This window comes from Colletotrichum jinshuiense, chromosome 3 (genome assembly GCF_051148585.1).
Source record: "Colletotrichum jinshuiense chromosome 3, complete sequence".
Taxonomy (NCBI): domain Eukaryota; kingdom Fungi; phylum Ascomycota; class Sordariomycetes; order Glomerellales; family Glomerellaceae; genus Colletotrichum; species Colletotrichum jinshuiense.
Genome location: NC_139310.1, coordinates 4,179,829 through 4,202,776, shown reverse-complemented (window position 1 = coordinate 4,202,776; position 22,948 = coordinate 4,179,829). Strand labels below are relative to the sequence as shown.

The following is a 22,948-nucleotide window of genomic DNA, read 5'->3' as shown; positions in this document are numbered from 1 at the left end:
GACAAGCTGTTGAACCCCGAAAATTTCGCTGCCAAACTAGTCAGATAACATGCAGGCTGCGGGCTGCAAAACTGCACATGACAGTTACAGCTGCAGGTTTCTGGGCCTGGGGCAAAAGCACAGTTGCTGTCCAAAGTAGCAAGATCAAAAGCCAAGGCCGCAGCGTCAGTGGGTCGGTGAGGCGCAGAATGGTAGAAACACCTCCCACCGCCGTCCTACGCAGTAGCAGCGTCGGCCTGTCTTGGCAGAAACCAGCATCGAGATAGACTCCGGAGCTTTGGTCGCATCACTGCCTTGATGGGACGTTGCCGAGGAGGTTTTTACCCCCGGACACCCGAAAATGGTTATGCTTCGAGACGAGAGATGTGTGAGAAGCTTCGAAACTTGGTTTCTTGGAAGGATGGGAGATGGGATGAAAGGGACGCCCTCGGACATCGCCGTCCATGACAGTGGGAGGCAGGAAGAGACACCGATTCAGCATCCACGTGGTGGTGCGCCGGGTGAGGCAATCGACATGGTAGAAAGTTCAACTTCGGGGACACTCATGCGGGGAGAGATGCGAGATTAATGCGGAGGTGATCGACAGTTTTGGGGAGATCCCGTAGCCTCGGGTTCGGAGAGAGAAACAAGCAGCCGTCGCGCGTATTCGCGAAGTGTCTGGCTTTCCCTTTACAAGGCGGGATGAGTCGTAAAGGTATCATTCGGCTGGATGTGTTTGTGCAAGAGGCGTTTCGACTCTCTGTAGTGAGAACGACCTGGTCGAGGGGGAGGGGGGAGGAATGCAGCCCGGGTTGGCTCTCGAGGCATGTAGCCCTACGCAAAGCGCACACCTTACTGAGTAGCGTGATGTAAGGCAAGGCAAGGCACGTTAAGGCAGCCGCTGTGGGCAGAGGTATGCGCGATGTGATAATCGTGGGGTTAGGAGGGCCATTGGCCGCACTTGCGATGCACAGCTCCGTCATGGGCCCAGGGCCGCGCGGAAAAGAAGGGAACGAGCAGGACCACAGGGTCTGAGATCGGTCGTCTTGATCTTTCAACAATCGTTTGATTAGGCCCCCACAGAGCGTGTCTCTATAACGATCAATTGACCCGTCGATGCCAGACTACGAAATCGACGAGACCTACAGACCAAGAAATCGGACGTGAAGAATAGTTGTGATGTTTCGGTCCCAAAGCATGTGCAACTTGCATCCATGCCAACCTCGAGCAAACAAAACATTTCAAATAAAGATACTTACAATAATGGCCCGGCTTTGTAATTAAACGCTAGGGATGGGATCGGCACGCAGTCAACGGCTGCGGTCTTCCTGCAGACCCGAAGCTTGTGCTCTGAGAAAATCGTCTGCGACCACCGTCGTGACATCACATTGGGGCCACTTTCCCGGTGCCTGGGCCGGATGGACGCTCAGAAGGCAGAGGTGTGCATGTGGAAGGAAGGATTCCATGCTATGACTTGTCTGTGAAGATCAATTCACATGCCGCAGAGTCTGTAATTAGCGCGGTGGGCTGTGGGCTGAGAGGGTCATGACGGAAGCTGCATCTCTAAAATTTCATCATGTTGTTGCACCGAAGTCCAGACAAGAGAGGCCTGAGCTCGCGTCAAAGATGCCCTTGCGGAGTGGGGGGCCCATTTGGTCTGGGGACGGCCAATCAAGGCCTCAAATGCACACAGTTGACATGTTAGAGACCAGTCCTTATTGACTTCCTCTGATCCCGTTTTCTTTGGAGCATTCCATTTGTTCATAACCCGGAAAGGATAACATGAGAAGAATAGAAGAAGGGACGGAAGGGAATTAAGGAGAAGGAACCGACATGTTCAGCCCGGCCAGTGCTGTTATTCGAATTTACTTTCGTGATACATTGAGCGAATGTTAGTACGGTATACGGCTGACAGTCAACAGCAGACGACGTTGTCTGACAAATACAAAATCTTAGGTAGTGAAATCCTACTTGGTTAGGGTATTCTTCCCAAGAGCTCACCGCCAAAACATCTACTTGATGTACATTGGTCGGCATTTGTAGTGTAGTGGTTATCATCCCAGCCTTCCACACCAGGAGCTAGCTGGGGACCCGGTTTCGATTACCGGCGGATGCATCTCTTTTTTGGTTTTTTTCACACCAGTTTAACGAAGTGCCAACGTGACATGATGCTCAGTGCTCACTCGGCGCCACCCGCAACCTTGCTTGTTTTGTATCTTGCCGCTTATCCTCTCACGTACCCGGCCGCCAAATCCAGTCTGCTTTGCAGAAGCAGGACGCATGCAGGCACGTTTGACGGCTCCGTCGCTAGACCTCCAGACCGTTACTCAAATTGTCGTCAGTCACACCTTCCAGTGAAGGAATAACATCGGATGTTTGCGGCATATAGCCAAAGACAACAATGTTTAGCCAGAAATCATGCGGCCTCCAAAGCTGGTGTTTGCAGCACGGCCGCCCTTCGGGCACCCACATACGGGCATGAATGTACCCATTTCCATGGTTGACAGGCACTCTGTTGAACCGTAACACGTCCTTGCTGTCTCCCTTGAGTAGTCTGAATGGCCTCAGGCAACTGATGTGTAGTTGGGTGTCTCTGACCCTGGCGCACACACCGCTTAGCGCCGCTATCCGAGACTTAGCTTGGCGATGTTTCTTCGTCAGCTTAATGCAAATCTTTGGGTTCTGTTTCTGCAGTGACCCTTCGTTTGTCGCCAGTAGTAGAAGATAGTAGACTGCAACGGTGAGCCAGGCTAAGCAAATAGAGATGGTCCTACTGCTGCTTCTTTTCTTACCCAGGCTAAGGTCTTCTTCCATTTGCGTTCCATAAGAACCTTTTCACACTGTCACCACCTCTTCTTGTGGCTTTCCTCAACTTCCTGTGTGTGTGTTTTTTTTTTTTTTTTTTACCCAGCTCTGCTTGTTTGACTCGCCTCTATTATGACATGTTCTTGAAACACAGCGTGTTCAACATGTGTTGATTCTCCGGCTGCTTCTACATCATAACGACAATATTTTATTATCGCTAGCAAGACCACTTTCCACGCACTCCCCATGATACTGCTGTGATTTCTTCGGTGATTCTTGTCATCTCCTTTGTTGATTCATGTCCTCCGTGTCCCGGACCGCCTGTTCGTCCAATCTAGAGCGTGCCTTCCAGCTCGGTAAGCCGGATTTGGAGCACGATATGTTTGAAGGGGATCCGACCGAACCGTAGACACTTCAGAACAATATTGACGAGCAAACGAACACCACTGCCCGGTGACTGCGTGCTGTCTCGAGCCTGATATAGATCAACTAACGAGAGCCGCCGAACCGATTAGCCACAGGTTTGGCCATTGTAGCAGTGGCCCCTTTTCTTGGCATTTGACCCTCGGCTGATGACTGCGAGACTCAATGAGCCACCGCAGAGACCAAGTACTTGAGTCAAAGTCTGAAAGTAGAGATTTCAAAACATGAAGAGCGCGTCAAGAGTGATACTTAGCGCGCATTTGTGAGTTTAGACGAAGGAGTCAGTCGATAGTACCACGAGACTGGCACTGACTAACGACTACTAGGTTGCGGGCTTCCCGATGGCCAAGTCCTCTAGCTACAGCAAGTGAGGGGGGCTGTAAGGCGGCTCTTGTAAACCGTTCTCAAATATCTACAGATGTGGGAACCCGTCCATTGAGCGACAGCATTGCAATCTTGTATTTAGCCAATCATCAACTCCAATCATGTCCCAGCTACACATGTATTACTGGCGCAACGAATTTGGTTCTTGGTTCTTGAAAGCCAGGAAGCCGAAAAATTCCAGGATTACATACCAGATGCCAGGATATGAAATATTCACCTCTTCTTGCATCCCAATTTCATAGAATGATAATACCATGCCTTGATTGTGACTACTTGGGAACAACATAACTAGCTGGCTTGTCTGCAAACACTACACACGCGGTAGTCAATCCCTTTCTCTATAGAAACTTGCCACTAACCCAGCCCTCCTGAGATCACAACCAACGGCGCAGCAAAATCACTGTGCATTCAATCAACTTTGCGCTGATAGAGCCTCCGTTCGATGGTTCAGCGGGTCAGATTCTGGGTACAGCATCAAAGCTGGATCACACGAGTACAAAACCCCGATGTACCGCGATCTCAGCTTGATCGCGGAGCCCAGTATTCTCCACGCAACTCATCACCACGATTTCCATGTCGAGACTGAAAGCTAGCCAAATACTCGATAAAGCAGATGTTACTCCGGTTCCTTGACATTGGCTCTGAATTTGACTTCAACTTCTCTCCTTTTCATCCGCAGTCTAATTCACGCCGTCTCTATTCCTCCTCATACCGTCCAGGCTAACGATATACTGCTTTGGTGTTACTACCGTATTATCTCCGTGTACCCTCACAGGGCACCAACTACAGACTTCTGTTGTTGTAACCAGTTGCCGTGACCAAATGTGTCGGCCAGTAGCAACAAAACACACGGAACTAGTCCGTGACCTCGTTCTTCTGCATAGACTCCCACCATGCGTATGTGGGCGCTAGTGTTACTGTTCGTGAATTGTCAATGACTTGTATTCCCACGAATTCTGCACGTTCGTGATCTAGACTCGAATTCACAACAGCAATCGGTAGGTGAACTACAACCGCCTGGCAGGCTAGAATCAAAACGGCAGTGTGCAAGACGTCAGAGTTATCACACTACTCATACACAGCCACGAATATTAGACTGCCAGCCCTGGTAGCTTTAGCAGGAAGTCCACGCATCTTGAAATGCCAAGGTTCGCATGTTTCGCCGAAGATGTCTACGCTGAATCATTCACCAAAACGTTTCACTTAGGCGCTTGGCGGATGTGACTCATAGATCACCCGCCGCCAAATTAAGGAGGTTTTCGTAACTCGCTGTCCAAAGTGACGAAGCGCAGCTGCTCAAACTCACTCGTCAATAAAGCCTGGCCGCTGCCTGTGCATAAGGAAGAGATCCCAAGTGTAGTGGCACTCTGCCTTCGTCCTCATGTTGCTGTTTGCACTTCATATTTCGAAGATGAAGGAGACACTGACATTGAGGGTGTGACTCTTTAGTTTAGAAGTGATAACCCGAAGACTGCAAGTCTTCCTCTCGCCTATTCTTACCAGGGGTGGGGGGGGGGGGGTTCGTTTGCAGGGCCATCGTATCACTGAACGTCGAAGTCTGCCATATCTGGCCCTTCTTATACGAGCCACCGTGGGCTTGGTTTCCTCAAGACTGGCCATTGAGATACCACAGACCGCCATGCGAGAATGGTTTCTTGGTCATTGTTTCTCTTTTCTTCGTCCTCGCTCGGATCTTTTCTTTCTCGAGAGCCCAAAGACCCGGAACTGGATCGACATCGACGAAATAGGGGACGAGCTTGGCAAATGACCAACTGTCAGCCAAGTCTCCGAGCTCAAAAGGCCTCAGCTCAGACTGTTCAACCTCGATATTGAGAACAACTGTGCTTCGACTGAACCTTAAAATACATCTCAAGAAGTTCGCTCTCATGCGACTGTAGAGGGAAGGGTAAGCCGATGTTGTGTGCCCTGTCATGGACGTCTTGTCTACTGAGCAGGACCTGACCGACACTTTGTCAGACGTGTCAGATTTAAACATGACAATGTCCAGCACATCGGCACGGAGCTGAAGTTGACCACTAACACAATCTGAGCATGTGGGCCTTGTGTTTAACTCGCGGCAGGGTCATTCTATCCTCCTGATCAGACGATCACGAACACCTTATCACCCATTGGTGAGTGGGTACGCTTGCAATATGCCAGTGCAGCCCTCACCTACTTCGGCATGACAAGCAGTTGATCCGCAGCAGCTACTTGAGCAGAGCTACCTAAGTCTTCCGCGTAGAAAACAGAGATCCTAACGTACCGGGGCGCCATAATCCTTCACAGGTGCTCAAGCAGCTACTCTACAGCTCACCAATCCTAACTCACTTATTCAAGATCGCATACAAGACCATCCACTACAGAAAAAAGCATCGTCTCTTATCCTTACTAGCAATATCCCTTAGCAGTAAGAGGAGACGTCTCTTTCACTACTTCATGATCATAAGAAAGGGTCGGCTGCTCCCGAGTCGGCCTTTCACAACCGTAGGACGTTAGCATATTCTTTCACGATTGCAAAGGGCTGCTCCCCCCGCCGTCGCATTTTTCTTTTGAAACAAGGCCGTGATCAATCACGTAGTCTAGGCCCCTGGATCTGAAGCTGTCATAAAACCACCTGCAGAATGCTGAAATTGACTCTTCTACTAGAGGAGGCGCAACTTGACGGACCCAAGAAATATCGACATCAGACTCGCATAATGGATGAATGGTCCTATAGTTTCGATATAAGCACTCCTAATCATCCCTACCATACTTCTTCTTTCTCGTTCTGAGGCCCTTGTTCGCTTATTCGTCCACCCCCTTGGCAAGATAAATATAGGTATGGTCGGCCAGCTCATTACCACGGGCCGTACCAACCTGATAGCCATCCATACCAGACGCTTCCGAGCCTCTGCGCAATTTCAATCCAGCATCTGACGACCACAGGAACTTTTGGGAATAGAAAACGGCGCCGGAGCTTGACCCGGTTGATCAGAACGATGTGCCCGGAAAGTACCCTGAAGGGCTTGAAAATGCCAGTTCACGTTGGATTTTTGCCTATCTCTCACTGCAGCTCCTCAACAACAGTCCATCCAGCCATTCCACTGCTCTTGTTTATCCATTATTTTATTTTCCACAAGATGTTTGTGATACTTCACCTTATGTTGTGGTCTTGTGCCGCTGTCAAGCTTCTGGCTAGCAGAATGACTGAGCCATTTGGTGGCCGACCTTGACCGCTTCTATTGTTGCATCGTTCAGTTTGTATCCGTCTTTCGAGTTCCCTCATCCTCCACACTTTGACAATCCAAGCCAACGGCTCTGAATATACCGAGTCTGCTATGTACGGCAAAATAATGAAACAGATTTCGATACAGTGAGCTGGCTGATGTGCAGCATACCCTTGAGCATGCAAAGCTCATGTGTAGAACACCTAAACCTTGAGTCGGTAGGATGATTTCAAGATAAAGCTCGGAAGAGACAGTAGCATTAGCAAACCTATACTAAACAAACCCTTGCATTATCGGGAATTCCCGCAAATAAAAAGAATGGCCAGTCTCACACTCTAACTAGTTGGCCGCCGAATTTCTTCCTTCATGGAACCAAATCTACATCACGCTCACAAACCTTCGGAATGCAGCGGCTGGCCAAAGGCCCCATATATTAATCTCACCCTCGTCGAGTCTAGGGCAAGCTTTCACCTACCGGAGCCCCTTCCACCACCGCGGCCCTTATCTCCCAAGAAGGTACACAACATACGCAACCGGAGTCTGCGAGTTGCAACTTACAACCGCAACATCCTCCGCCGCACTTGTGCTTCTCTATATTCAGGAGATGTTAAAGTACTGTGGTCATGAACCAAGGTTATGGATTATCTCTAGATCTGGAGTTCGCCGTGTCTTCGCACTCGCAACGCCAATTCTATAACCATCTAGATGATGTGGTGACTGCCGCCGATAATGATTCTAACAAATTTTCCATGGTAGAAATACGGAAGGGCTTGTATGGGTGAGATAGCCGGTATAAGTCACTCGCTTTGCCGCCTTGAGATGCTTTTCTTTTGTTTTCAGGGAAGTACAGCCAAGTGAGTTAATTTCTGGCCCAACAGGCCACGGCATCAGCTTAACAGTATATGCAGCTACATATACCATAACAGAAACTACTAGAAGCAAACTAGCTTAAAGCCTCGATAAAAGACAATTGAGGAAGGCAGATACGAAGCCGCCTTCTATAGGTCCGGTGGTGACGCGCTTGCTTTATCCAGCGACTTGCAATGCTATCGTTCATATGCAGACAAAACCCATATAAGAGTTTGGTGGTTAGGCGCAGATGATTGTATATCCTGAATTCCCGGCAAGTGAGAAAGTCGAAATCACGCGCCATATACTCGTGGAATCGCTCACTGTGGTTGACGCCTGAATTCTCCATCTGCCGTTTACTTCCACCTTTTGATAACAACAGCTACCGCTTGCGCCGGGATCACACGATTTCAGCTCGGCGGCTAGGGCTCATGGCTGCTGCCGCATAGTAAGGCCACCCTTAAGGTCTAGGCCAGCAGCCCCAGCATTCCGATATCCAAGACTAGCACGGCATATCTATGTACCACCACGGCGGACTTGATGCCTTTTCAACTAGGAGGCTATGTTACGGCGACTGAATTCGGCATACACATTGGAGACTAGGATCTCTGGAGCACGGGTTTTGCACGTCAACGGCGGCAGCCATCATCACGACTTGGTTGCTTCTCAGAAACCTACCCTCGGGCCCGGCAAGCGGTCGCTTGCTCCACAACGCCCATTTATATCACCGCATGATGGAACCGTTGTCGTTTGGTCGGCCAGGCCGCCTGTGAGATTACCCAACCTGATGTGGGCGCGACAGAGAACACGCTGAACGCGTGCAGTAAGTGGCAGAGGGGAACCGTCGCCCTCCCAAAGGACGAGCGATTTCAACATGCTAAACTTGATCCAAGGCACTACCGACCTTGGGATGCGCCTCGAGAGTTGACAACCACCTTTGACTAAACCCTCTGGCAGGGGCCTCGGAAGTCGAGGCTCCCGCCATCCAAGAGCTGTTCCATCCCGGCAAGCCAGGCTTGCAGAGACGTCAGGGACGTTCTCGCCGGGGTTTTCAAGGCGCCGCCACCTCGCGCCGTAACCCAGACTCAGACATGCGATTGGGGCAACAGGCGCGTTCGATTATCGGTTGCGGCTATCCGGCTGGTGTTCTCAGATGATACCGTGCTTTTGCCTTTGGGGGAGATCAAACGCATCGCGTTATGGCGGTCGACACGGACGAGACTGAGGCGGGCGTGCTCTCATGGGAAACGGTTGGTGTCCTGATGAGCACGAACCCAGATGAACTCTGAAGATGAAGAAGAGGAGGAAGAGGAAGCCCTCGAACAGTCTTGATACATTTCGTGGTAGCCAGAGATAATGCGCGAGTGGACAAGTAGTGGATAGATTCTTACTTGAAAAGCATACATTTCACACAATGGTCATTTTTCCATTCAGGCCAGGAAGCAGAGGCAGAATCTAAAGCAAGTCCTCTTCAGTAAAAGATACTGCGAGTGTGAATGATATTTTGCCGGGCGGCACCCAACTCGTCAGGTTGTACCGGCGTAAGCGACCGTCTGTCGATGGTATTGTGAGGCTGTTTTACCGATTCACCAAGAATCAGGACCCGCGACTAATGCAACGACTGAATACCCCGGTTCTAGCTTGCCTCCCACAGGGCGGCATCGATGGACACACTGACTCCCGAGATAATACAACTGCTGCAACGGTCAAGCACGGAACAATTTCCGCCGTGGCAGACGAGAACGGTAACACCACAGGTCTCACCCGGCAGGGTCAATGCGACGCCAGCGTGATACACGAACGCCATGTCCCATCTTTCTGGGAGCCAAATCAAAGCCAAATCTGAGGCTGAAGCCGGCATACCACAAGTGACAGGTTTCGTGACGATTCCCTGGACGGAGCTGGACGCGGGGAGGGGTGGACGAGAACCCGGCCAAGCACCTGAAGCATCCCCTCCCAGCATCCCAGCTGTCGGAGGGCGCTAATTAGAGCGAGAGTGCTGACAACCTGTGGGATTATTAGGCCCGATACCGTAGCCAAGGGAGGCCGCCGTAGCATGGAACCTTTGCTGCGCTCGCTTCTCCTCACGAAAAGGCGGGGGGCGGGCAGCGGGAGAAGAATGCCGTGTCTGGCTACGACCACAAAATCAGAGTAGGCACTTGACGCGCTGTTAGAAGGGTAGTCCGCATCAGGCGGAAGTGGCTGTGACCGGGCTTCGTACCCCGCCGTAAGCCCTATCGTAGGGCTGTCTCTCGGCTGGTCTCGCGGCAATACCGACGTACACGGACTTGGCTCTGTCCAAGCAGCGACAAATTGCTATGGCAGACATGCTGGAGAGCGCGCTAGAAGTTGCATGCCCCGGAAGGATGTCGTTGGATAGGAATCGGGTCTGATCTATCCGCTGAGAGGCTGAAGCTTGGGGCTGATCCTCCGAAGTGGTTCTGGAACCATGACGACGCAGCCCCGTCGCAGACGTTGTCTTCTTTGGCCTGTCAGCATGCACACATGCATACATGCATACATACATTGCGCATATGGTACGATGGCACCTGCAGGTCTTGATGACTGTGGGATAATAGCAGCCCGGGAGGTATATTGTCTCACGAAGATTGGGCAACTGGAGTGTAGAACCCGTGGCAGAGCAGACGCCACCGCTGCCACGAGAAGTGCGGACGAGGCCACAGCCAGGTTCGTCCATACACCCAGGAGCGGCCGGCAACTGGTGTGATTGAACAGCCTTACGGGGCCGAGACGCCCCTGTAATGCACGAGCGTTGCCGCCACTATCACGTCGTGGCTGGAGACAATTGGCAAAAGTACCTCCGACTACCCAGAAGGTAGAAGGCGGACGACAACGAGGGGGAACCAGTAGCATGACTTTGTCAGCGGTCGCTATTTATATTTGCGCAGTGAATAAGCTTAACGCTACGCTGTCATATTTCCGAAAGGGTGGTTGGATGGGCGAGCCGAGAAGTTGAAATATGGTCAGTCTTGTCGTTGGACCAATGGTTTTCGCAGCCAAGTCTCGGCATTGTCGATCATTTGGGAATTATATGTTCGCTATTGGGTACCGTCCTCGGCAACATGTGGCTTTTTCCGCATTGCGGTTCATCTTCGCCAAACATTGATGTTGGGATCATGTTTCCGCCTGGGGAGTCGTACGAGGTTGGTGATGCCACAGTGGGTATAGAACGGTGTTCTTGGCATGAGAGTCTGGCTGATAATTCGATTACAACGGAAAGTTTTGGCAGACTCCCCTCCTGAATAACATCCGACCCGCTGTCCAGGGTCCTGCGCTGCCCCGCGTGCGACGAAGTAAAGCGAGTTGTGCCATCGTGATATTGTTAGATCCGATGCAGACAGACAGCACGGATGGTGGCTAGGATTTCCAGGTAGCCGTTTCGGCCGGGTGTGGGTGATTCAAGACCGACGGGCCCTGTGTCAGATGTGCGGTTAGCCAACAAAGTTTGCTGAATAGGTGTTTTCGGTCTTTCTGCGGCACAAAGCCACCTAAGGCCACCCACGTGTGGGCACCTCTGAAGGAAGCACTGGAACGACACGTGCATCCAAGTGTTCTCAGCCTCAATCACGTTGTTGCTGGCGACACCTCCACGTACTGAGGCGGTTTTCGTAAGTGTAAGGTTGACTCTGTCGATTGCGGACCGCTATAATGAAGAAGAGGAGCAGCCGAATTTGTTACTTGACCAGCCAATAGAGCTGGAAGCAATGATTACACCGTTCCAACAATCATCCGAAGCCTACATGAATTGGACCAGGTCGTGGTTCAGGTTGAGGCAGCTAAGGTTTGCCTAGCCGAGTCTTGACCCTTGCTCATGCACAGGACCTCAGACAAAACTGGTGACGGAAACAACATTTTCCTCTCATTCTCTTTTGAGGGGAGCGCCAAGGACAGGGAACTGTCAGTATCTGCATAGTGTTTAAGGGTTCACCCCTGGTATCCGTCTTCTATGGGATGCATCGAATGCCTTTTGAGACAAGTTTTGGCGAGACACTGGCCAACTAGCTGAGGCAACCTGCGACCGTGTTTCTGGATTGGATTGGCAGCTGTGCCCTCTTGCATGCAAATCGGGCTTGCGGCATAGGATGATATCTGGAGAGGCCAGACTTCCATGAGCAAGGACCACAGCGGGAAGCTGAACAAGCCGCTCATATTCCCGGGTATGTTGGACGCTCGTGTGCGGAGTTGTTGTGCGCCAGCTGTGTCGGAGGCCAAATCGGTGATTGAATCATTGTGGCCGCATTGCCAAGTTGCAGTTCGCAAGGAGGAACCTGCGGTTGGGTTGGAGATGATGGAAGCCGGTAATATGGTATGCTCCAGATGTTTACGCTAGCTCGATATGTGTTGTTTGCATGATGGTGCAGTACTGGGGCAGTTGCATACTGAAGGTAAATTGTGCAATCAACAAAAGGGGCGGAAACTACGGTAGGTAGTCTGTTCTCTGTGTCCTGAAGGCTGGGCCAGGTTGCATTCTCGGACAAGCGGCACAGGTATAGAGCAGCTCTAGCCAACTTTCTACACCGCGGGTTGCCGGCAACACTTTGTGGTCGACGGAACGAGAGGATATCCTTGCCGGGGCAATGGCAGAAACGGGAAAGGCACGTCTTGAGCCCGATGTCGCCATCATGCGGGGGGTGGTTGTGTTTGTGTGGAAAGGCTGATGCGACATGCTAATACGAAGCGGACCGAATGGTGGCGGCGACAAGTAGATGAAGCAATCGTTACTTGGAAAAGCAACATAGTGAACTGGCTACCAACAGATTGTGAGGAATAGGAAAGGCACTCGGGGAGGTTCACACGTGCAAAGTTCGTGCATATTCACACTTGACTTGTGCAAGAGGCGAAAAGTCAAGTGAGCCTGGCCGGAAGGCTCCTTTTTAACTTTGCTACGCCTTGTGTTCTAGGCTATGCCTTGTCATCGGCGTTGCCGGTTGCTTCCTCTCCCTAAATGGCCTGCTGGAAGCACACATACATGTAGGTTTGGAACATGCTGCATTGCTAGGTCTTGATGTGGCAAGTTGGGGAGGTTTTAACTTTATTTCTCTTTGTGACTTGCACGCTACCAACAATCCCAGGCATTGTTAGACATCCTCCACTCGTCAGCTATATTGCAAGCTCGACCAATATCCGTCTCATCCCGCATATAACCATCATCGAGGGACCTTCACATTGGCATGACCCTTGACGTCCCTTTAACTTCATACGAAAGTGTCAGGCCAGTCTCGTCAATAAGCGCCAACTCTGCCCAGGGATCAATCATCTGCCAAGACCCTCGGCAACTACCGAAGTTGGATTTGGACTCTGCTTGCCTCATCGACATCAGCCCTATCCCTGTCCTCGATCCATGTTAGCCTTTGAGACGGAATACCTCAATCGACGTCGCCCTTCGCGCATCTGTGGCACCATCCGGTCCAGCCCACCTTGGCCTGTGCCCACACTCTCCTTCATTTTGCAGCTCCAACTAGGATGGGCCACCAACGACAGTGTGAAGGAGGCCCCAAACTTCCTGGAGACTGCGCAGTTGTATGCCTCTCTGATGTATTCGCATAGAAAGCTCACCTTCGCTTTAAGTTTCCCAAGACGGATACTGCGCTGGGATAGCAAGTTATATTGTATCGTGTCTTGGTCAATATTTATTTGGCAACGCCTTTCCTCTTGAGGTTATAAAAACAGGCACAAGGAATCAAATATAAAAAAACTGCATCATAACCGACGGACTTCAGCACGGCACCGCTCTCCGGCCACACAAGGTCTATCCAGTTCCATTAGGCACAAACACAAAAAAAACATCTTGGTTCCCTCGGCGGGCACCTTTCAACGCCATCCACCATCCTTCTCACCCCGTCACATTCGCTCGTCCTATCTCTCCGATACTCTTGGACGGAGCCTTGGAAGCTCGATGGTCTTGCAGCCCGTCCAGACCACTTGCGCTGATGATACAAATCAATCCTCACCTGCGCTGCTGGCGACACTGAGGCAAACCCTCGAAACCTGCGCCACCGGTTTGTCGTACCAGACCCAGTCCTTGTCCTGTGTCTCGTGGGCTCGTCTGGCCCTCTGCCCTGCAACCCGCACTGCAGGTGTGCATTGCCCGCACGCACGTCCACCAACAACCCCAACACAGGTTCGGATCCTCGCAGCAACCCGGTCGACTCGGCTTCTCCATCACTAAGTGCCCACCTCAGACCAAAGGTGCCTTAGTGTCGACCAACTCCAGTCTCCACGCCCAGCCCTGCCTGCCTTGGCCTTTCCTGGCCTGTGCCTCGTACACCGTGCTCGGCGCCCTTGCTATCCGCCACGGCATCTGTCAATCAGGTGCCGCCCTGGGTGTTCTCTCCAAAAGTGGTAGCAACAACTTCCTTGCGCCCCCGAGCCATCCACCCACCCGTCATTTAGGCGGTCCCGCCTCGCCCTGTCACCCTCGCGCTAGGACTGTAGCGTCTACGCTAACTGGCACATTTCTACCGGCACCTCGTCCCTCACCAATCTGCGCCGCGCCCCCTCCTTCCCCCCTCTACATCTGGACCCTCATCAGGACACGCCTTTCCGCTCCCATTTCCGTTCTGCCATTTTCCCATCCTTTCCATTCCACAGCGTCGGCAGCCTCTCCACGCAGATCACGACCATGGACTTCTCCCAACAGTATTTCGCACAAGCGCAGCCCTATCAGTTCATGGGCATCCCGCCTCTGACGCCATCCCATTCCAATTCCGCAGGTTCAGACGACTTTAACACGACATCTCCACCGGTAAGTCGTCGAATTCATTTCCGCCCTGAGCTCCGAATACCCACCGTCACTGGTGGGTTGGCGCTTAGCGTACTGCGACCTGCACTTACACAATCATTACATGTGCAGGACGTCTATGCCGAATACCCCAACGACCAGCACTTCAGTTCTTTTGATAACTATGCTGCCGCCCAAAGCCAGGCCCAGTTCAACCCTCAGCATGCTTCTTTCAACGGTCCTCCTGGCCCGCCCACTCCCCCCAACCATGGCTTGCCGGTCCAGCAGTCTGTTCAACCCCAGCCGCAGCAGCCGGGACGCAACGCCATGAGTGTCCCTCCAGGCCAACAGATCAACCCCCAGACCGAGGCTCCGGTTCACAAGCAGGAGCCCTTTGACGACCATGCTCGTCGGGGCGGATCGAACTCGGACGATGAGGACTTGACACCTGCGCAATCGAGAAGGAAGGCCCAAAACCGTGCCGCGTACGTCCTGACCTCATTCCACTGTCCGTCATATGCACAGATCATACCTCTCACTCAGCCCGGTGCTATCATCTGGCCTCCTCTGTGGCTTGTTCGGAGCCGTCACTAACATGGCCCTCTGTGTAGGCAACGTGCCTTTCGCGAGCGGAAGGAGAGACACGTCAAAGATCTGGAGGCCAAACTCGCGGACCTCGAGGCGGAAGCCCAACAGAAGTCCACCGAGAATGAACGGCTCAAGCGCGAGATGCAAAAGATCAGCACCGAAAACGAGATCCTCCGCGCCACCTCCTCCATGACTGGCCACCACAGCTCTGCGTCCCCCGAGCCCCGGACGACCGGTCCCATGCACTACAACCCGAAAGACTTCTACACAGACCTGTTGGCGCCGCACAACAACAAAACACCGAGTCACCGAGTCGCAATCTCATCAGACGGAGAACGCCTGCTCGCTGCGGGCGCCACATGGGACTTTATCATCAGCCACCCTCTGTTTAAGAGAGGGCTAGTTGATGTGGGTGATGTGAGCGAGCGACTGAAAAACCAAGCACGATGCGACGGTCAGGGCCCCGTATTTTCGGAGCGCTGCATCCTCGATGCCATCGAGGGCAGCGTCGCCAGCGGAAGCGACGAACTGCTCTAGTCAGCGAACGTTGATTGTGGGACTCGACGAGGGTGCTTTGTAAGCAACGTGCGGCACCAATGGACATAACGAACGAGACCTGCAACCGCCTAGGTTCGGCGTTTGGGTTATATGGGTTCATACGGGGAGGAAACACGTGCTTAAACGGTAGACGACATCTGGTCGGACCTTTTTTGCATCGCTACCATTCATGTGTTATGCTATTTGACGGACCATCTTAGGGACACGAGGTACGATGTGACAAAATCTCATTAGACAAATTGGCGTCTTTTTATATATGGGGAAACTGGGCGACGCACACACACACACACACACACACAGACACTGCCCTGCACGGCGGTGACATGGCCAAGCAACACCAAGAGCCGTCATCAGCAAGCTGGGCCAGTGGGGCATGATCATCGTCGGGAGACGGAAGAGGGAGTGAGAGCGCTTCTCTCTGGGCAGAGATTGCCTCTTCGGCATGTTCGGAATGTTTTTGGGCAAATTGCATGCTTCTTGGGGTTACTCTGGTCTTATTTCCTTCCCCCTTCCCTTGTTTTCCCCTTTCCTTCTCCAGGGGTAGGTCCTGGCGGAGGGGAGGGAGGGGTGATTGATTGGGAGGATTCGGCTTGCAGGCTTCTTTTGGGTGCGAGTCTCTTTTATCGGAAGTAGTTGGGAAATCTACAATATTTTCGGTGCCTCTAGTGACACTTTCCAGTGCTCAAAAACTTATCCTTCTTGTGTTCCTCCCCCCCGGGTGTCATGGTTATAGTCTAGACCTTTCCTATCTTCGTGAAGGTGTGAGGTGCTTGCTGTTGGGCCCCAGGTCGGTGGAGAGGAGCGGAGTTCCACCCGCGGAGGCTCAGTGCCGCCACCGATTTGGCACATTCGGCGGAAGGCGAAGTGTTTTCCCCCCCTCCGATCTGGATCGCTGCTGGTCGATGGTGAATATGGGGCGGGTTCACTACCACCACCACCACCACCACCACCACCCTTCCATAACGAGGGGAACCAGCGCCCCGGGGCGCGCCGGAGGCAAATGGCAGTGGCTGCCCACACACAAAGAAAAGGCCCGAGTGAATGAAACCCGGGGGTGTGGGAAATTAGTGGTATCTCATCTAATCGCATGGAAACAAATGGCTACCATGAATCTGACCCAGGAAGGTGAGGGGGAAAATTAAGGAAGAAAACATCCCTCCCCAGACTACATTCGTGTGTGTTCGTCACACATGGAACCCGCCCGCCAACGGACTGGGCCGAACATCAATCGTCGCCGATCCTACCATGTCCGGTACATGCGCCCGAACTCCTGAAAGATGCTTTGCCGAGGGGGTGAAGAGCAAGATCAGAAGCCGAGGAAGTAGAAAAAAAAGAAACAAACAACAGCCTCCGAAGGCAACCAAGAACGCGCAGCTAAACCGAACCAAAACATCCCCAGACAACCTTCCAGTATATCGTTACTTTTTTTCTGCCCACCAAACCATCCATTCCAACTTCCACCATTGTCCCTTCATAGTGTCGTGTCATATCACTCATTCCTTCTCCACCGTGCCATGAGTCGTCGTGTTCGTAACGGATAAATCGTCGATTAGGTCGGGCGTCTTGCCGAGACCGAAACTCTATTCGGCATCATGTTGGATAGATCTCCAACCCCTCCTCCATCTCATCGCCAAAGGCTAACCAAGGAGAAGACTGTAGCTTCTCTTGACGGTTATGGCCTTTGCTTCCCTGTCTCGCAAAGCTATCGGCATCACAGGTCATTTGACTTGTCGCCTGACAGCGTCGCGTAGCACAATGTGTCCCTTTACTGGGCCTTCTTGGCGTCGACCTGGGCGCTGCCGTTCGCATCCTTGCCCTCGACGTACGGGTGCTTGATGGTCAAGCACCAGATGTCAAGGTAATCGCAGATGGTGACAATAACGTCCACGACGAAACTGCCGTACACGCCGATGGCCATGCCGAGCATGAGAAACATGAAGGCGACCTGATAGACACCATCACCCAGAGCGCTGGGCCAGCCGAAGCCGAGGTGTTGCTGCAGGAACGGACCCAGGGCGTCGCCGACACCGAAAGCGAGGGGCAGGCCGAGGACGTTCCAGTAGGGGAAGTCAAGCTTGACGAGGTGCGCCGTGATCATCTGGCCGACGGAGTACGCGTTGACGACACCCGCGAACATGACGAAGGGGACGAGGTGGGATCGGAGGATTGTGGGGTGGAGCAGCAGATACGCGGCCACGAGAGTCCAAATGCCAAAGAAGGGAACGAGGCCTAGGAGGGCGCCGCGCGAACGGTCTCCACGTGCGCGACGGGCGCGGATGACGTTGCGGGCCGACTCGACGGTGTTAAAGACCAGGACGAGGGCGCCCTGGACCATGTACCACTGCGTGAAGGAAAGCTCGTAGAGGGCGGGCGGAATTCCCGACTTCTCAGAGACACCGATGGTGCGGAGCAGGGATTGCTGCCAGAAGGAGGCGCCGCCCATGTAGCCAGTCAGAGCAAAGATGCTAACGAGGATGAGGACGCCCTCGACGGGCCCGTTGACGATGCCGAGAGTCAGGGTCTTTGTGTGGTATTCTTCCCAGGTTTGAACGTAGAAGGTAAGGAGTGCTAAAGGGACGGGAGGCGGTTAGCTCCTTGAAGCTCTGTAGGTAAGGAGAAGGACTTGGGGGGGAAGCACGCACAAGAGAAGAGAATGCCGACAGTCATCCAGCCCTGTCCCATGTTTTGGGACGCAGAGAAAACGAGGACTTCAAGGGATGTGTTCAGCGCGTCGACGCCGTGGTCGAAGAGCTCGCCGAGGGGTCCGGACTGGTGGGTTCGTCGGCTGCCGTACAAGGAAACATATTAGCTTGCGTCCAAGAGTTCCAGCACCCGGGACTTCGGGAAACTTACGCCTGCGACCCGTCAACGGCGTCGAAGGTCTGGTACAAGAACAGGCCGACGGCCCACGAGTAGTAGACCCAGGAGGGGCAGTCTTGGTCCAGGGTCGGGTTGTACCACAGCAGCGTCAACACGTTTGCGACGACGAACATGAAGCCCGTCAAGGTGATCAGGTTGGGTGCCATGCTCATGGGGAACAGCTTGATCACGAAATTGGTGTAAAACGGCTTAAGGATGTACTTTGACGTGAGAGAGTGATCAACGGCCGAGTACTTGTACTCCTTGAGCGCCGGAAGGCGTTCCTGGCGCACGTAGACCATCTTGGGCGATGATTTCTCGTTTCTTGTCTGCGCAGGTGTTGTGTGCTAACGTGTCGCGAGGGGGAGGGTTGTGAGGGTGGGATGCGGTGCACAAAAGGCGGCTGGCAGTTGGTTGGTGTGGCCGGTGTGCTTGTGTTTTGTCGGAAGCTTTTTCTCGGTTGTCTGGCGGGTTGTATGCGGGTCCCGGGGAAGAGAACACGGTAGAACCTGTCGATGGGTCTAGGTAAGGTATCCGTATGTTGAGCGGTGACGATAGCTTCAACCGGGGTAGAGAAACTCGGCGGGGTGGACCAGGCAAGGAACGCTGGAGGGTTTAAAAAACAAGAGAGAAGAGTGTGTGGGGAGGGGCAAGCAGGAAAATTCGGTGCGGGAGTTGTCACTTCAAAAGACTGGTCAAAGTGCTCTAAACCAAGAGTCGGGATTCGCAAGCGAGAGAGTTGCGTAGAGCAGGTGTAATGACCTCTGAGCAGAGAGGACTTGACATGTGGTCGCGTGGCCGCGTAGATTGGAGCGAGCGAGCGGAAGCCAGCAAGCTAAATTTTCTTGCTTGGACAGCTAGCACACACGGAAACCGTCACACAACGTCATTTCCTGTCTCTCCCGAGACCCTGGCGTTCAGTGCCCATTAATTCCAGAAGCCCGCCATTCCTCTTTCGGGCTAGCGTTGCGCCCGTGCCACTTGTCAAGCCCCATCAAGCCCCAGCTCCTCCACCGTCCGGCCATTCCCAGCCCAGCGCTATACCGCCTTTCCGCTCTTCGATTGACCGACGCGTGCCCTGAGGCTTGACACAGGCGGCTGGCAGGGTTCGGGCGTGTAAAGCTATGCATCTGGCAGGTCGCGTAGTATCGTGACATGGGTTGCTCCGTAAATCTGAGCGAGTCAAGGTCCTACTCCCGATCGCACATATCACTACTAATGTATTATAGTGTTCGTAGGCTGTAGGTTTTAAAGTATGGATTCCCTTCAACACCGTCAAACATCGTCTTTGCTACAACACGACACAGTAAGCCCTTCATGATGATTTTTCGTGTCTTCATTCTAGATACACGCGAGCCCCCAGTCCTTTTACGCGCACGTTGCTGCTGCTGCTACTGCCCGCCTGCCACTTGCGCTCAACCCCATCTCACCCTTCCACTGTACCGGCGGCGGCTCGATGGAGTCGGCTATAATAAAGGCTCTCGTCTCTCTGCCGTACGTACGTCTTGCTTGGAACATCCGACCATGTTGATCCCACGAACTCCGAACAAGTATCCTTTAAGCAACTGATGCAACAACAAGCGACGCCACGCCCTCCTCCTCGCTGCGAACAGTAATCTTCGTCGTCACACCAGACTTGGACGAGTAAGCCATCCGGACGTTGGCCACCACTCTGCCGCCGCCAACAGTCTTGCCGAGCAGCTTGAGAGTATGTGTCGTCTGGTTGACGGGCACATCCGTACCCTCCAGGGGTTGCAGCGACAAAACCTTGGCCAGTTGCTCCGTTGCCTCTGAACATGCTGTTAGCTCCGCCCAAATCTAGGTTCAATGATAAACACTTACCCGCTATGCTCTTCATGCTGCTGAGCTGCAAAGTCTCCTCGGCCTCCTCGCCGGACGCACCCACCTGCTCCCAGATGTGGTTGAAGTTGCTGGCGAATGTCGGCACAACGTAATCGCTGCCCGCCAAGTCGAACTCGGCCACCTCGTACTCGTCGTCATAACCAGTGTCCTCTGGCTCGTTTGTCGTGGGGTCAATCTCCTTGCTGGTGAACTTGAGCACGTTGGAGAAGCTGCTGACCGGCATGGAGCCCTCTCCGTTGACCTTCTTGAACGCCACGTAAACCTTGCCGGGCTCGTCCGTGGGAAGCTTCTCGGCCTGAATAATAAAAACCTCCTCGAGCTCCTCCTCTTCGGACGGCGTCGCCACAACTGACACGTTCTCGAGGACAGTTGCTTGAAGCGTGTTCTTGATCTCGTACTGGAACACAATGTGCTCCTTGAAAATGTGCTTGACCACGGTGACAACGTACTCCATCTCCGATTCGGTAAGCTCGACGACAGGCGACGACTTGAGCACGCTGCCAAACTCCTTCATCTCGGGGATCTGCATCAGCTCCTGGGCGTAGCGCTGGGCAGCAGCCGTCGCCGATGCAGCAGCCTCCGCACCACCCGACGCGGCCTTTGTCGGGCCAACCTTGGGAGGCTTGAGAGACGGGGCAGTCGCCGTGAGTTTCTTCGTTCGGTCCTCTGCATCTGCCTGCTCGCGGGTAACGACAGGAATCTGAGAGATGTCGAATGGGCTATCAAACGCAGACTTATCCTCTGAGGTGACATACATGACGAGCTGGTGCTCAAAGTACGGCAGGGAAAACATGCTGTCTGTGAGGAGGTCAGTATTGATGTGCTCTCTTACAAAAACGAAAAACATACCGTTCTTAACAAACTTCTCGGAAATCTCATCCTCCTGGTGCATAAGTCTGAGGTTGAGTGCGGCACGATCTCTGACCTCATCATCAACATCGTCCAAGCATCTGGTAAGCAGAACCTCCACACTGCGCTTGACCTCGGGGTCCTTCTGACCAACACCGAACTTGGCAAGGGCAGTGACGGCGGCGGCCCGCACAATGGCGTTCTCCAGAACCACTCTGTTGTAGATGTAGCGAATGTACTTGGTAGGCTGAGAGGTCTTGGGTCCCTCCAGACCAAGAAGATGCAGAATTCTGACAGCGAGCTTGGTGAACTCGCAGTCCTCGATAAACTCGCAAAGGTGGGCGAGGGCATCCTCCTTGGATTCCGGCACAAACTTGATCAGGTCGAACATGCTCTCGACAACAGCCCGCTTGAACTCGTAGCCACCCTCGTCGCGGAGGATGCCGCTGAGGAAAGCGAGCATACCAGCCTGCTTGCTAGGGAACTTCAGGCACAGAGTCCGGATAGCCTCGACGATGGTAATCTTGAACTCGTCGGTGATCTCAGACATGAAACCAGAGATCTGCTTCATCAAGCGGTCCACGCTGGCCTCGTTACCAGTCTTGAGCAGAGTGGTAATGGCAAAGGTGGCAATGGATCGGTTGCTGTTGGAAATGAGGAGCTCGATATCCGGGTTGCAGACGTTGACAGCATTGGGCTTGAAGGAGGCGAAGTTGTGGAGGATTCTGAGAGCGGCGAACTTGGTGACGGCGCGAGGAGAGGTGAGGAAGAGCTGGAGAACGTGGACGGCCTGGGACACCTCGGCATCGGTGACATCCCGCATGTCGCAGATGGCCTTGGCAGCCTCGAAGTTGACCATCTCGCTCTTGTGGCGCAACCAGCCATCCAAAAGCTGCATCATCGGTTTCCTGAGAGACGGGTCCTCCTCGGCGAGCTGGGCAGCCAGACGGACGAGCATCACGATCGCAGCAGAGCTCTTGACCGCCCCGGCAGCACCGAACTGCTGGACCATCTTGACAAGCGCCATGCGATCGTGCATTCGCATCGAGTATAGAAGACCAATGGCATGGTACTGGGGCATGGTGGAGTTGTTGGCAGGCAATTGACCGCTCGAGGAGGAGAAGCCGAGGGAGAAGCCGCCGGAGGACTTGGTAGAGGCAGCGGCTTCCTGAGTCTCGCTCTGCCAGCGACGGACGACATCCTTGGCGATCGGAAGGAGGTGGTAGGAGGAAATCAGGGCCGCGGAGGATACAGAGGGGTTCTTGTCGACGATGGCAGTCTTCATTACTCGCTCAATGGACTGGACAGTGGTCGCCTGGGAGCTAGTTAGCAGACGCCTTCCCTTCGTGCCGTATAGCTCGCAGCTCAGCATACATCAATAATGCGGCACAGGGCCCTGATGGCATTGGGTCGGAAAATGGCATCAGTGCTGCCTCCAGTATCCTTCATGATGGTGCTGGTAACCATGATGATGTCCTCAGCTGAGTGGGCCAGCTCCTTGATGACAAGGTGGACCATCTGTCGCAAGCTGGCATCTTTGTTCTGGAACAGCTTCGAAATGCCGAAGAAAAGGGTCGTCGCTTCGTTTGTCGGGAACTTCTCGCCGGTGTAGAGCAGAAGGGCGATCTTGGTAAGGAGGATTCGACATCTTCGCGGCTGGATAGGGGAGCTGTTGAATAGTCGTGCTGTCCCGCTGTTTCAGCCAGCTTGCTCGCCGACGAGATGGGAGGGAAAGGGAGTAAGGAGTAATTCCGTCAGAAACTCACCTTCTTGGAAAACCTGGGTCCTGTCCACCTTCACCAGGCCCAAATCCGCATCTTCGTCTTTCTTGCCGTAGCTCATG

General features: G+C 53.3%; 3 protein-coding genes across 3 annotated transcripts; 1 reads left to right on the top strand and 2 right to left on the bottom strand.

Annotated features, from left to right (window-relative positions):
• Positions 1–14,289: 14,289 nt before the first annotated feature.
• EsH8_III_001112 (bZIP transcription factor) lies at positions 14,290–15,513 on the top strand (the record flags this gene model as incomplete). The annotated part of the gene is made up of 3 exons (XM_083262837.1): positions 14,290–14,412; positions 14,521–14,873; positions 15,000–15,513. 3 exons carry the CDS (start codon positions 14,290–14,292, stop codon positions 15,511–15,513), a joined length of 990 nt encoding a protein of 329 aa, XP_083123324.1.
• A 1,786-nt stretch (positions 15,514–17,299) lies between these two features.
• EsH8_III_001111 (CDP-alcohol phosphatidyltransferase-domain-containing protein) lies at positions 17,300–18,695 on the bottom strand (the record flags this gene model as incomplete). Its single annotated transcript, XM_083262836.1, has 3 exons — positions 17,300–18,102; positions 18,177–18,319; positions 18,388–18,695. The coding sequence occupies 3 exons, from the start codon at positions 18,693–18,695 to the stop codon at positions 17,300–17,302; spliced, it is 1,254 nt and encodes a 417-aa protein (XP_083123323.1).
• A 1,255-nt stretch (positions 18,696–19,950) lies between these two features.
• Positions 19,951–22,947, bottom strand: EsH8_III_001110 (coatomer subunit gamma; the record flags this gene model as incomplete). The annotated part of the gene is made up of 5 exons (XM_083262835.1): positions 19,951–20,183; positions 20,236–21,054; positions 21,106–22,420; positions 22,480–22,790; positions 22,872–22,947. The coding sequence occupies 5 exons, from the start codon at positions 22,945–22,947 to the stop codon at positions 19,951–19,953; spliced, it is 2,754 nt and encodes a 917-aa protein (XP_083123322.1).
• Between the last annotated feature and the right edge of the window lies 1 nt (position 22,948).